Source organism: Acinonyx jubatus, chromosome A1, assembly GCF_027475565.1.
Source record: "Acinonyx jubatus isolate Ajub_Pintada_27869175 chromosome A1, VMU_Ajub_asm_v1.0, whole genome shotgun sequence".
NCBI classification, from domain to species: Eukaryota; Metazoa; Chordata; class Mammalia; order Carnivora; family Felidae; genus Acinonyx; species Acinonyx jubatus.
In genome coordinates, this window is record NC_069380.1 from 22,831,763 (window position 1) to 22,847,123 (window position 15,361).

General features: G+C 40.6%; 1 protein-coding gene across 4 annotated transcripts; it reads right to left on the reverse strand.

Moving 5' to 3' along the window:
- Nucleotides 1–803: 803 nt before the first annotated feature.
- NUDT15 (nudix hydrolase 15) lies at nucleotides 804–10,282 on the reverse strand. Of its 4 annotated transcripts, none has more exons than XM_027064833.2 (4): nucleotides 10,035–10,282; nucleotides 6,241–6,437; nucleotides 4,369–4,464; nucleotides 804–1,316 (listed from the first exon to the last, which is right to left on the reverse strand). In XM_027064833.2, the coding sequence occupies exons 1-4, from the start codon at nucleotides 10,190–10,192 to the stop codon at nucleotides 1,177–1,179; spliced, it is 591 nt and encodes a 196-aa protein (XP_026920634.1). In that variant the 5' UTR covers nucleotides 10,193–10,282; the 3' UTR covers nucleotides 804–1,176. The 4 variants fall into 4 exon arrangements, 3 of the variants coding, with proteins under 3 accessions (XP_026920634.1, XP_026920635.1, XP_014924389.1); XM_027064834.2 differs by lacking the exon at nucleotides 10,035–10,282 and adding an exon at nucleotides 9,412–9,720; XR_008295501.1 differs by having other exon boundaries at nucleotides 1,100–1,316; nucleotides 4,369–4,484; nucleotides 10,035–10,281.
- Nucleotides 10,283–15,361: the final 5,079 nt, after the last annotated feature.

Consider the following 15,361-nt stretch of genomic DNA (forward strand, 5'->3'; position numbering starts at 1 on the left):
TCTTCCTTTCCCCTATGTTCATCTGTTGAGTTTCTCAAATTCCACATATAGCCCAGGTTAGTTTTTTTCTTTCCATAAACCTTCGTATCTAATTATGTGTATGTAAAACAAAAACAAACAAACAAAAAAACAATCTCATAAGCTCCTAATGAACCTGTCCATTAAGAATTTAAAGTAGCAGATATGGAAAAACTCTACTTTGTGGCAAGTTTTTGAAGCTATAAGACATCTGCTTGGATAATCACTAACCTGAAGAATCAATGAATTCCCAATCAACTATATTTGAGATAAACCTATGGAACGGTTTCATCCATAAGGCTTGCCTGGTTTCCTCTTAAATTCAATCTGTTACAGTACCACACATCACTTAGCCTCTGGACAGCTTCTCTGTACACTCATGAAAGAATGACAATGAGAAAGGAAAATAATGTCCTGCCTATTATGAAAACATCTTTGACCTTGAGTGCCCTTGAAAGGGTCTCATGGACCTCCCCAGACGTCACCTGGAGGACCACTGCCCTAGTCTAATCTCATTTTACCTATAAGGAAGCTGGATCTCACAAAGATTATGTGAGAAATCCAAAAGTCCATGGCCTGTTAATGACAGTATAGTATCTCAGACAGTTTGTCTCACTTCTCTTGAGGTAGCTTCTGAATCAGAAACCTGGGAAATATACCCTAATGAACTGTCCTGTCACTCCAGTTGCAAAGACTGTCACACTATAGTACCAAAAATGTTGTTTTAAATAAAACAGACAAGGAAAGTCAACAAACGTGATAAATTCCGCCACAGGCATACTGTGTTAGCATCTGAATTAGGATCTCTATTTGAACAGAAACACTAGGGCAAATTCTATAGCCCTCCATGCCAGGCAGGCTGGTAATGACAAACTGCACAGTAAATATCACAGAAAAATACAGAAAGCAGAATTGCCACAATATCACCATTCAGCACATTTTCTGAGTCTGAAATGCAATTGATGACATCATGCCAGCAAATTTTTCATAAGTACTGGCTGAAAGGGTGGTGGGTATATTAAAAGGCGGCAAATCAACTGGCAAGCATATAGAAGTTTTTACATAAGATGGGGTTGTTCTGAAATGTAGGTATTTTTCATTCTCTCACAGAACCTTATTTTGTTTTTTCAAAGTATATCAGGTTATCTTCTTCTTCCCCTAGAGATGATGACCTTTGTATCCTACCAGGTGATCTAAATCTTCTTTAAATGGATGGTAGCCTTGTTCCTTTAAACACCGCAGTGCCCAGAAAAGCTGGTCCAGTGGAGGAAATTCTTCCCAGGGAACCCATTCCCAACCTAGAAAAGAAAGATACCAAATCAATTTATTTAGCTGGAAGGAAACAAAGAATATTTATTTTGGCAAGTTAACCTATACTTCGAAAAAATTAATTAAATATAAAAATGACTTGCAACTAATAATAACGTGCTACTAATCACAGTGATGCTATGCATTAGCTCAGCTGTACCAACATCATTTGCCTTTAGAATGAAAATCTTAACAGAAGGGGGATCATTTAAAACATGCTGTTATTTCAACATGAGACCAAGCTTACAAGGGCCCCATGATGGTAAAATCCAGATTTAAGAGAATTCAATTTTTGCTTGAATATTTGGCTGAACAAAACATACAGAACTTTACACATGACAGGTGGTAACACTACATGAAAACAAACCAGCTGCCCCACCTATAGAATAAGGTAAGTTACATTTCTAAGCTATCCTCCATCTTGTTAAAAAGTAATGGAAGCTGTGCAGAGAATAAAAATATTCTCTGGCTGTGGTACACTTTAGATAGACAATATGGATGGGACTGATTTTCAAAAATCCATTGAAAAAGGAAAGATTTAACAGTGTCTATTGTGAAATACACAAAATCCTAGAAAAATGCTCTAGGCAACAGTATTCTCTTTGATGAATTAGATGTAAGGAACATGAAAACACAGATGCTCATAACAGGTGAATATATAAATATTATATTACTAAGATGTACACTCCATGTTCTAAGTTTCTTCATGGTCACACGCATATACTTATGTTTAAATGCAGTTTCTTCCACTAAGTGTTTCTCTGCCTGTAAGATACAGGTATGCAGTTTCACTCTGGGACAGGGGACAAAGAATCCATGAAATTAGAACAAGTTCAGGAAGGAGTGATCAGCAACTGTGACCTAAGAGTCTAAGAGAAAGAGAGTAGGACAGAAGGAGGGAGAAAGAAAGAGAGACAGAGAGAGAGAGGGAGAGAGGTGTCACCCAACAATGTGCTGCAAGATGTGGAATTAACAGTCGCAAGGGAGCTGTCTGTCAAGTTTATCCTGTCTGCGAGAAAATGAAGCATCTGGCTGATCCTCCTGATTATAATTGGATGGCTGGAGAAAAGATGTCATAACCAGTAACCTGAAGCAGGTGATCCAGATCCAGGATCTGATGAACATGGGAGAGAAAACGCATCTTTATGCTATAAATAAAACCGCCACCACAGAGCTGCTGCACCCTGGCTGTGGTGCAGCTGGCTACCCAGCAGGAGCTCTCAATGGGCAAAAAGTGGAAATAACTCCTGCTATGTTGTTATGAAGGGCTAGAGAGGAATCAGTGTTTCTTTTTTTCTTTTTCTTTTCTTTTTTTTTTGAGGAATCAGTGTTTCTGATCAAATCTGACTTGGTGCTAGTAACCTTGGGCCTTATAAAATCATACTGTGTGACCTCAGATTACTAGCCTGTGAGAAGGTCAACAAAATGAAGGTGGACAAGCTCAAAAAAAGTTATATAAATGAAAAAAAATCACAAGGCATGTAAAAATGAGTCAAAACTACCAGATTCTAGGAAGGGAAAAACATTACATACCATAACATAGTAACAAAAACTCTAACACAGAACTTTATAACGTAGGATAATAATCTTTTAGAAGTTGTTCAAATGTAGGCCGGTCTAGATACTATACTGAAGAACCTCATCCCCTTGTTCCCTTCTTCCTTCAACATGGTCTGAACAATATACTCTGAATAGGAGCCAGGCACGGGAGAGTCAAAGGTGAATGAGCCCAAACATCTGCTCTTTATGCATTCAAAGTTCAGTAAAGGAAAACTAGCGAGTACGATTTGAAGCTGAACACCCCAACCGAACCTGAGATGCCTTCTAACGTCAGAGGAAGAAACTAGAAATACAGGCCTACAGTGCAGAGCAGGACAGGAAGTTGTGCCTTGCACCAGGCTTCAGCAACCCCAACCCCAACAGAGGCGGAGGCGCGGAGGCAGAGGCAGCCGGCTGGAGATTGGTCAGAACTGATGGGACAGTCAGTGGCTCTGCTGTTTTCCCCTCAGCCCTTCTCCACTAATGAATACTATGTCTGCTCCTTGTGAAGGACGCTAAGTATGCAAAACCAAAGTATTTCATCATTTTGTCTCATCTTGTGTCAGGTTATTGCTGCTGGTAGAAAAGAGAAAAATAAGGATATGGTCATTCCTTCCAAGTTTAGGGCTCTCTTTTAAGAGAACAATAATAATCTGTGCTTACTGCCTGAATATATGACACCTCGGACTAATTTTTTTTTAAATTTTTTTTTAACGATTATTTATTTTTGAAACAGAGAGAGACAGAGCATGAACAGGGGAGGGGCAGAGAGAGAGGGAGACACAGAATCGGAAACAGGCTCCAGGCTCCGAGCCATCAGCCCAGAGCCTGACGCGGGGCTCGAACTCACGGACCGTGAGATCATGACCTGAGCCGAAGTCGGACGCTCAACCGACCAAGCCACCCAGGCGCCCCTCGAACTAATTTTTAAAAATTCAGTTATGGGAACTGTACTTTGCTTTAAAGAAAAAAAGTAAATTGAGTCCTACAAAAAGTATTAAAGTGGAAATATACATATTTACACTTCAATTTAATATTAAAAAGACAAGTAACTGTTCCTCCCCACAGCTTCAGGATGTCAAGACTACTGAGTTTTGTTTCCACTGTTACTCTGGACTCCCCTCTCTCCTATTCCTCCTTTTATCCAGGATCATTGGGGATGTGAGATATAGAAGAACTTGTAGACAGCGCCCTCAGTGAACCTGGTACATTTTCTCACCTGCCCTTCTTAAGGCATGAATGATTTTAGTTGTACCTTAGGCCAACTGAAAGCCTTTGGATACTTCTTGGGTATTGCTATGTGTGTCGCTGTGATATAAGAAATTTATATATATATATATATATATATATATATATATATATATATATATTCCTTATATCATAATCTATATATAGCTTTCCTCCCTGTTTTCTGGCACAGAGTTCCCGAAACCTTTGTATTTTCCTAAGTGATAGGGACGAGAGGAACACTTGCTATCCATAATAAGCCTCTTTCAACCGTACCTGAGTTTATGCTAATAAGCTGATGGGTGGCTGGGCTGAACCTATCCTTAGATAGGTTCAGAATTGGGGGCTGGTGACCAGAAAGATACATCCCACCTGAGGAGAGAGGAGAGGAGCTGGAGATTGAATTAATCACCAGCAGATAATGATTTAATCAATCATAGAGACTATGATAATAGGTACCAATCCCATTTCATAGGAACCTCCATGAAAACCCCACACAACAGGATTCAGAGAGTTTTCTGGGAGGTGAACACGTCAAGGTGCTCATTGAGAGTACGGAGGCTCTGCGTCCCTCCCTCTGCCCACCTTGCCCAGTGCGTCTTCCATGTGGCTGTTTCTGAGCTGTTTCCTCTATAACAAACTGGTAATGTAAGTAAAGTGGTTTCCTGAGTTCTGAAGGCCATTCTAGCAAATTACTGAACCTGAGGAGGAGGTTGTGGGAACCCCAATTTATAGCCAGGTGACCAGAAGTACAGGAGGCCAGGACTTGGCGACTGGTATTTGAAGTGGGTGCAGTCTTGTGGGACGGACTCTGTAATGTTTGGGATCTGACACTGACTCCAGGTAGACAGTGCAAGAATGTAACTGAATTACAGGGCATCCAGTTGATGTCTGGAGAACTATTTGATGTGAAGAAAAGAGCCACAGGTTTGGTGTTGGAGTGTAGTGAGTAAAAATAGCTCAGATGTTGCTAGTTCACTTTAGATGATTCCAAGTCATTACCTGTTTTATAAAAAGTCGTATATGACTCAACAGGCCTTCGGGTAGAACATGCCCTTCTGTTCAGTCAATGAATTCAATCTGCAAACCACTTAACTCATGATTTATCCATTCTAGAAATTTCACTTCTTCCAGGCCTCTGCACATATGCCCCCTCCTCAGAGGCCCTCCATGACCACCCTGTCTGATGCAGCACCCATGGGTCACTATCCTTTACACCGTTTTACTTTTATTCTTATTCCTTATCATTACATTGTAAAGTATCTGCTAATGTGTTGCCTTTCCCCTGGATTGAAAAAAATGTAAAATCTGAGAGGGGAGGGGCTTTGTTCCATACACCACCGTTTCTTTAGCGCCTGGAATGGTACCTGGCATGCAGTACTCAGTAAACATTTGTTGAATGACAAGATTCTTCCATACTGGAGAATAAATTAAATGTTTATAGGGGAGGTCCAGTACACAAGACCGCTTGGATAAGGTTTCACAAGGCAAAGAATATATTTGGTAAGTTTGATATTTTATTCCTTCTCATGGAGTTTTATGAAATTTGAAGAGAGATGATCCATGCAAAGTCCTTAGGACAATGCTTAGCACACAGTAAATCACATCAATGTTGTTAAAGCTTTCAGAGCACTCGACTCAACACCGAGGATAATTGTTTTGTCAGGTTAGTCACTCTCCATGCAAGGAAATTTGTATCTTTCTTACACAGGTGAGAAAACTGAGGATGGCACCTTCAACATTTTGCTTAAAATCAGTCTGAAGAAAAATTAAATGCTAAAAATAAAACTAAGACTTACTGAGTACTTACAGTGTTCATTTGGTTCTTTATATGTATTAACTAATTTTATCCCTACAACAACCCATCAGAGGTAGTTGCTATTATCACAGAGGCGAAAAGAGACCCAGAGACATGAAATAACTTGCCCAAGGTTACAAACCTCTACGTGGAAAAACCAGGATGCAAGTCAAGTAGTCTGGCTCCAGGCCAGTTCTGTTTCCTGCTATATGCTTATGTCTCCAGGATTTAAGTATATGTATTTACACTTCTGTATGGAAAGACTAATTCTCTTTGCATGGCAAACATAATGTAATACTCAGATGATAAGCTCCTCAAAGAACATGAATTATTACACATAATTCTCTTACTTTCATTTTTTTCAGGCTCTGTGTTCTTTGGTTCTGAATCATAAGTCATGTCCACTTCCCCTTTCATTAGTATTGTCACATAATGGTAATTTTCTTTCTCAGCAAAGGAATTCACGACTGAGGCAAAGCGAACATTTTTCAAGCGAAGAGCTGCTTCTTCCCAGGTTTCCCTTTGAGCACATTCTTCCCACGTTTCACTGGAAAACAGAAGCACAGCACTGTATTCAATTTTAGTTATGTAACTTATTATTCTTTTGCCATGAAATTCCTGCCTAGAAGTTTCTAGTCTAAAGCAAAAAACAAAAAACCCTGTAATTGGCTCTTGCTTTCTAACAATCAATCAACAACCCTGCCTTTGGACATTCTCTTTATCTCAACTATAAAGTATCCGAAGTTATCTGAAGACCAAAAGGACTTCCTATTGAGAAAAAAAGAACATTTAGCCAATTCAGCACTAGTTCACGTGCCTGGCAACTGTATGCAATCAGGAGACAGTTAAGTATACAGTTAAGAGCACAGGCTTTGGAGTCAGCTAAACCTAATAAAAAGAGGTAATACTACTTTCCAACGGGGTTGTTGCAAGTGTATCAAGAAGTGGATGATGTCTTTTCCTGCAGTCTCAGAATTTTCGTTGAAGCCTTAAAATTCAGGACAATAGGCAATAAACACCTCAAATTCTAAAGAGTATGGCAAGAGAGCAAACAGATGCCATCTAAAGGCTTGCAAGTCTTTTGACCTTCACCCTACCCACTCTACATAATAAGAAAGGAGATTTAGGGCAGGGAGGAAAGTTATGAATTTTCAAGCATAGTAGCAGCGTTTTCCTTCATCCTGATGAAAGGACAACTCTACCTGAAGCCAAGTGAGAGGTGCTTCAAGAAAAGTGTTCACAGAGATTGGGTGTGATTCCCAAGGAGATACTGGCGTGTTCCTCCCCTGCTAAAGTCATATCCAGCTGCAGAAACTCACACGCCTGTGATTCAGAGTAGAGGTGGTACAAAGGTAAGAGCTCTTGGGCAAGTCTAAAGTGTGTCCCTTGGTGTTTAGGGATGTACATGAATAGAGACGCTGACGTTTATTCCCACTTTGAGAATCTGGAAAGCAGGAGACTGGCTACAGAAGCCCATGATGAATGAGCAAGGAGAAAGGGTGACAGTGAGGGCATTACTCCCATTGTGAATTTTCTTCTGGGTCCAATAGATGCTACAAGAGACTGCTGGGGATCCCAGCAGAAAAAAAAAGCAAGGTAGTGTTCTAATAAGCAAGAGCTAAATCAGCCACCTATGTCTGAGAACTGTGCAGGAGAGACATCCTTGTGGGATTTCCAAACAACCAACAGACATACCCTGAGGAAGAGGGCACAACATCCAGAGGGCACCAATGGATGGATCACAGCAGCACTAGTCATGTAAAAAGTTTGGCCCACCCTCTCCCTCCCCAACATCCTGGAGAGGGAAGGAAACCAGAAACAGTGAGAAAAGGAGGAGGTCTTCCTCCTCTCTCCTTTTCCCCATTACAAATGCTTGGAAGTGGATCATAATGACCAAACGTGATTTATTTTTCTAATCAAGTGACAGGAAAACAATAGAATTTGCAGGAAATGTCAGAGAACAGCAGAATAGGGAAAGACAACAGAAGGAGGGGTGCCTGGGTGGCTTAGTCAGTTAAGCCTCCAACTCTTGGTTTCCACTCAGGTCATGATCTCTTGGTTTTGTGGGTTTTAGCCCCGTGTCAGGCTCTGCACTGGCAATGTGGAGCCTGCTTGGGATTCTTTCTCTCTCCCTCTCTCTCTGCCCCTACCCCACTGGCAGTGTCTCTGCCTATCTCAAAATAAATAAGTAAACTTAAAAAAAAAATTATAAAGACAAGGGAAGGAGAAAATAAAGCCATTTTCTATTTGTGTCTCCTCTCAAACTTAGCCCATTCAGTGTACCAGTCATATAAAGATAAGTGAAAGCATACATATGAAGAGCTTGGCATAATATCTAGCACTCAGTAAAAAGCTCATTAAAGGACAATTTTGCCTATTATCATTGGATATCTAAGTAAAGATTCCAATACTTTATTGTGTTAGCATTAAGATACCTATCTCTAGCCATTGCAATTGACAAAGTACAATACAATGAGTCCCTCTGGGCAATGTGACCCTTAACCTGGAAATTTTATTAGTTATTAACTGAAGGTTTATCTTAATTATCTAGGGGCACCTGGGTGGCTCAGTTGGTTAAGTGGCCGACTTCGGCTCAGGTCATGATCTTGCAGTTCGTGTGATCAAGCCCTGCGTCGGGCTCTGTGCTGACAGCTCGGAGCCTGGAGCCTGCTTTGGATTCTGTGTCTCCCTCTCTCTCTGCCCCTCCCCTGCTCACACTCTGTCTCTCTCAAAAATAAACATGAAAAAAAATTTTAAAAAATTTGTATCTTAATTATCTAAAAATGATAAACTTATTGATGCTTTTTAAAATCCTGAAAACCATTTAAAAAATTCCATGTGCTAAAAGATCATAGGAATTCCATGTTTTATCAAAGACAAAGTCTGATTAAAACACTTGCATCAAGTCTCTAGCACTTTGTAACAAATAGGTAGATTCCAAGAATATAGTCAGAATGTAAGAAATTCTCCTAATGACCCATACCCTTCAACATGGGATGGTAAAAAAAGGGAAAGAGGGATTACTGTTAGATTTGGAGACTTAAATTTATCAATCCCAAATTACAATCAATCCCAAAGTACAATCTTCCTTTGATCTTGATTGGTACAAAACATTTTCAAGACAAATGGGGAAAGTGGTACAGACTGACTATATCACAGGTTATTAAAGAATTATCTTGTTAAGGTGTGAAAACGTATTTTCTTAAGGTGTGAAAATGGAGTTACATTTTTTAAAAAAGCCTATGACAGGTACATAACGAACTGTTTATGGGCGGTATAATAAATGTCCGCGTTTTCCTTCAGAAGAGTCTAGAAAACAAGGGATCTGTGTGTCTGTTGGGATGGAGCAGTAAAGATGAAACAAGAACAAGCCGAGTAGTAAGTACATGAGGATTCACCAACTGTTTACTTTCATGTATGTTTGCACTTTTACACTAATGGAAAAACAAGCGTTGGCTCTGATCGCTTTAGATACTGTTCATCCACCGTTGACTTTAACCTATTCTCACTTCAGAACCCACCTTTTAGCAAAATCCCCGGCTTTCCGCACCACTGGGTAGATCTGACCCTTAACTATCCAACTTCTTTTATCGGTCTGATCCGCCATCAAACACAGAACGCCACGTTAAAGAGTGCTCCGTCCAACCTCCCCACTGTATAGATGAAGACACCGAGGCCCAGAGTTTCACTAGCCCATGTGCTTGGCCAAACCTGCGCGGGCAGGATACAGGCCGTCCATCCGTGTACGTTTAGTGCACAGCCCGAACCGTGCAAGTGCCTGAACTGACACAACTGGGCTAGATCTTCATAAAGACCCACTTTCCGCCTCTTACATGTAAACATTAAGAAAAACACACCCTACACATCAGCCCGCAGGCGCGGATAGAAGGCTGCCGGCAGAAAAAGGACTGGGCTGGCGGGGCTCAGGCCGACCACAGACCCTTCGCCAGCCCTCCGCAGCTCAGCGCCCCCTCCCGGCCGGCGCCTGCACCCAGGAGCGCTGCGGCCCTAGGTGAGAACAGAGGAACGCGCGAGATGACGCAGCGTCCGCGCACACGCAACGACGCAAGGACGCACGCACGGGGAGAGCTCGTCCTTCCCGTGCACGTTCGGCTCTCCTCCGGTGGGCTCGGTGGTTGCTCACCCGAATTCCAAATGGCCCCCGGGGAGTTGATAACTGCCGGCTCCTACAGTCCCTTTCCTCTTCCCCAGGAGGACGCAACGAGGATGCCTGCTGCTAGTCACCACTACTCCTACCCCGACTCCGGGCCGCCTACCCTGCGGCTCCGCGCGGGCCGTCATAGCGCGCGAGACCCGGCAGAGGCTGCGGGAAGTGACGTTCGCCCCGCCCCATGGGCCACGACCAGTCTCGCTGAGCCTGCGCGGGCCCCCGAAATCAAAGCCCGAGTCCCTGGGACTTAGCCTTTGTGCGTGGGGTGTCTGCCTCACGTGGGGATCCCAGCTTGAGAAGTGTCGCGATGCCTACCCCAGGACTGTCCGTCAAGGTTTCGTTTTAAGTAATGCCACTTACTGTTGTACTTTCAACGTTTATTATTCTCTATTCTCAGATTCCTCCATCATGCGTTTACCAGCCACACGCTTTTATAAACCTCTGGGCCTTTGCACTTCCCATTTCTTTGTGTTTGGGTGAACTTCACCACCACAGTAAATTCATTCTAGTTATAACTCCAGTCAGTGTTGGACCAGGACAAGGACGGATAGTATAGAAACAACCTAGTATAAATAATTGAGAGTATTAACACAACATGGGAAAAAATTAAGGACAAACAATAAATTGTGCTGGAAGGAGCTAGATATTTGAGAGGAAAGAGAGGCACTGTTCCAGTTGTTTGCACACCATGCACTGGCAAAATAATCCCACCTGAAACAGAATTGTAATGAAAGTGAACTAAAAACGAACAAATAACTAGACTTTGAATGGGGAGGATTTAAGTTTTTTTTTTTCATTAAAATAAATTAAGTTTGGGGCGCCTGGGTGGCTCAGTTTGTTGGGCGTCTGACTTCGGCTCAGGTCATGATCTCGCAGCCTGTGAGTTCAAGCCCGGTGTCAGGCTCTGTGCTGACAGCTCAGAGCCTGGAGCCTGCTTCGGATTCTGTGTCCCTCTTGCTCAGCCCTTCACCCACTCATGCTCTGTCTCTCTCTAAGAATAAGTAAAACATTAAAAAAAAATTAAAATAAGTTTTACTTCTACCAAAATAATGTACATATAATTTAAAAAGTCAAATGGTAGAAAATGAAGTAAGGATGGGTAGGGAAAATTTTACCCACTAGTACTCCTTTCATTCACTTTTAGCTCTTTGAACTATTATTTCTGACATTTGCCTTTGTATTTCAAAGTAATAAGCTTATTATTTATGTTCAGGTGAGTGACTAAACACTTGTACAGCATCTGTCCTTCCACCCACAAATGCATCCTTTAATAAGTTAGGTATCAAAGATATTCTGTAATATTTTCCCAAATAAAAATTGGCAACATATAGAAAGGATAATATGTCACCACTGGACAAGGGTAAAATACAGGGTGGGCTTAATATTTGAAAAATCAATCAATGTAATTTACTGTATTAAAAGAGAGAAAGAGGAAACACATATAATCATCTTAATAGATGCAGAAAAAAACTTGAGAAAATTCAAGACTTATTTATGATTTTAAAAAGATTTAAGCAAAAAGATTTAAAAGAGAATTTTAACCTGACAATAGGGCATCTACAAAGACCTACAACTAACATATTTAATAGTTGTTATGGTCTCAGTTAGGTCCCCTCACTAAATTTGTCTGTTGGAGTCCTAACCCCCAGTATCTCAGATTATAGCTGTATTCAGAGATAAGGCCCTTTAAAGAGGTAATTGAGTTAAAATGAGGTCATTAGGGTGACTCCTAATCCAATATGACTGGTGTCCTTAAAGAAAAGGAGATTAAGGCACAAACACAGAGGAAAAAACATGTAAAAACACAGGGAGAAAGGCCTCAGGAAAAGCCAGTCCCACTGACACCTTGATCTTAGACTTCTAGACTCCAGAATTGTGTGAAAATACATGTTATTTAAGCCAGTTAGGCTGGGGTACTTCCTTATGGCAGCCCTAGCTGTCTAATACAATGGTGAAAGACTTTAGATTTGAGAGAAGCAAGGATATCACTTTAAGTCATCACGTTGCTGGAGATTCTAGTAAGTGCAACCAATAAAATCAAGAAATATCCGTAAAAGACCGTTAAATCAGGAAGGAAGAAGTAACTGTCTCCATTCACAAACAATCCTAAGAAGTCCACAAAAAAGCTCCTGAAACAAATTTAGCAAGTTTCTAGGATTCAGGGTCAGTATACACAAATCAATTATATTTCGATATATGGGTAGTCCCAACTTACGATGGTTCTATTTATGATTTTTTTTACTTTATGATGGTGTAAAAGCAATACACAATCAGTAGAAACCATGATTTGAATTTAGAATTCCGATGTTTTCCCAGGGTGGGGGCATGGCATGTGGGCAGCAGGTTGTGATGCTGGGCAGCAGTAGTGAGCCATCGGTGCCGGTACCTATGCAACCTTCTGTTTTCCACTCAGTACAGCATTCAGTAAATTACATGAGGTATTCAATGCCTCATTATAAAATAAGTAAATAATAAATAATATTTAATAAATTCGGAAACTGAGTTCAAAACCAATATCCTAGAAAATATAAAATACTAGGGGATAAATCTGGCAAAAGATGTGCAAAACCTGTATACCGAAAACTATTGAAAATCACTGAGGGAAATTAAATAAAAGGAGAAAAACACGTGATCATGGACCAGAAGTCTCCATATTGGTTTTTTTTAAGTTAATTTATTTATTTTGAGAGAACACACACCAGTGGGGGAGGGGCAGAGAAAGGGAGAGAGAGAGGATCCCAAGCAGGTTCCGCGCTGTCAGCACAGAGCCTGATGCAGGGCTTGAACCATGAGATCATGAGCTGAAATCAAGAGTCAGATGCCTATCGAACTGAGCCATATGGGTGCCCCAGAGGACTCCATATTGTTAATCTGACAAATCTCTTCAAATTAATTTATATGGATTCAGTGATATCCCAACCAAAATACCAGGAGGCTTTTTTCCCCCCAGTAGAAATGGACTGATTTTAAATTTTATTTAGAAATGCAAAGGAATAGAATAATCAAAACAAGTTTTAAAAAGGAGAAATTTGAAGGATTCTTACTACCTGATTTCAAGACTGAGGATAAAGCCACACTAATTTAAAAAATATGGTATTTATAAAAGCATAGACACATAAATCAATGGACAGAATGGAGAGGTCAGAAATAGACCTTTTTTAACAGACGGTGTTAGAACAACAGCAAAGGATCATTTAATTTATACTTGGTGCCACGTATAACAAACAGGTCATTCATAAAAGACTATTCCTAAATAAAAACACCTAAAAGTATATATTTTCTATAAAAAAATATAAGAGCATATCTTTGTGATCTGGGTAGGCATAGATTTGTTAGATAAGACACCAAAGGTATGATCTGTTAAAAAAAAATTGATAATTTGGACTTCATCAAAATTTAGAACTTACTCTCTTTGAGAGACACTATTATGGACTGAATTGTATTTCACCCCTTCCCAACTTTATATGTTGAAGCCGAACCCCCAAATATATTTGATTACAGGGGCTTTGGGATTTAGATGAGGTCATAAAGGTGAGATCCTCATGATGGGATCAGTGCCTTTATCAGAGACCAGAGAGCTGATCTCTCCCCAACATGTGAGGACATAAGAAGAAGGTGGCTGCACACTAGAAAGATGGCTCTCACAAGAATCTGCTGGCACCTTGATCTTGGACTTCACAGCCTCCAGGACTGTTAGAAACAAATGTCTGTTGTTTAAGACACCCAGTGCATGGTAGATATTTGATTTTAGAAGCCTGAGGTAACTAAGACATACAGTATTTTTAAAAATGAAAAGATAGGGGCCCCTGGGTGGCTCAGTCGGTTGGGCGTCCGACTTCGGCTCAGGTCATGATCTCGCGGTCCGTGAGTTCGAGCCCCGCGTCGGGCTCTGTGCTGCCAGCTCAGAGCCTGGAGCCTGTTTTGGATTCTGTGTCTCCCTCTCTCTGACCCTCCCCCATTCATGCTCTGTCTCTCTCTGTCTCAAAAATAAATAAATATTAAAAAAAAATGAAAAGATAAGCTGCAGACTTTGGAGAAAAATTTGCAAATCACATTTCTGACAAAGGATTTGGATCTAGAATATGTAAGGAATCCTCAAGACCAAAAACAATAAAGCTAACAACCCGATAAATAAATGGGCAAAATGATTGAGCTGAGATTTCACCAAAAAGAGATATGAGTGGCAAATAAACACATATAAATATGTGCAACATAATGAGTCATTAAAAATTTAAACTACACTGAGGCACCTGTATAGATCTACTAGAATGAATAAGATTTTTTTTTTTTTTTTAACCACAAAAACTGGTAATACCAAGTGCTGGCAGTCCAGTTAGAATTCTCATACATTGTTGGCAGGGGATGTGGGAAACAAAAGCAAAAGAAAAAAATTAAATTTCCTTACTGCCTACAGCCCACTGCACTGACAAGTCCTTGAAACAGGCAGAGTGGCATTCCTCTAGGAACTCAGATGCCTCAGTGATGATACTTTGCTAAGGGGCCAAAGGGAACCTTCGCTTAACATTATCCCCAGCTCCGGGATCCTGTAAGTCTGTGACATATAAAAATTCCTTTGGAAACTTGCTTTATCTCTACCCCCCCTAAGATATATGTTAGCAATCATCCTCCAAGAATATGGCCCGCTGATACACATCTGAAGGGTCTCATTACTCAGCTGTTACTAATCATTAATAAATGACCTTTTCCTAACAATAGCTAGCCCTCTCAAGGTCCTGGGAACCTTGCTTCCAAAATTCCTTAGAGATTTAATACTATCCATATCCCCCTCCCAACTTGAAAGTGTATAATCAGTCACCCCTCACAACCCCAGTGCAGCTCTTTCTGCCCATGCGTCCTGTCCCTGCACTTTAATAAAACCACCTTTTTGTAACAAAGAGGTCTCAAGAATTCTTTCTTGGTCATCGGCTCTAAACCCCAACATTTATTTCCACATCAGTGGGAATGCAAAGTGGTACAGCCACTTTGGAAAGCAATTTACTGTTTTGTATAATGTTAAGCATAGGTTTATCCTACAACTCAGCAATCCCATTCTTAGAAATTTACCCAGAAGAAATGAAAACTTATGTTCAAAGACCTATATGCAAATATTGTAGTGGCTTTATTCATAATTATCAAAAACTGGAAATAATTCAAATGGTCTTCTATTGGCAAATGGATAAATCAGCTGTAGTACATTCATACAATGTAGTAAGTTCATACAATAGAAAACTACTCAGCAATGTAAAGGAATAAACTTCTGATACATTTAACATGGATAAATTTACATTATATTAAGTGAA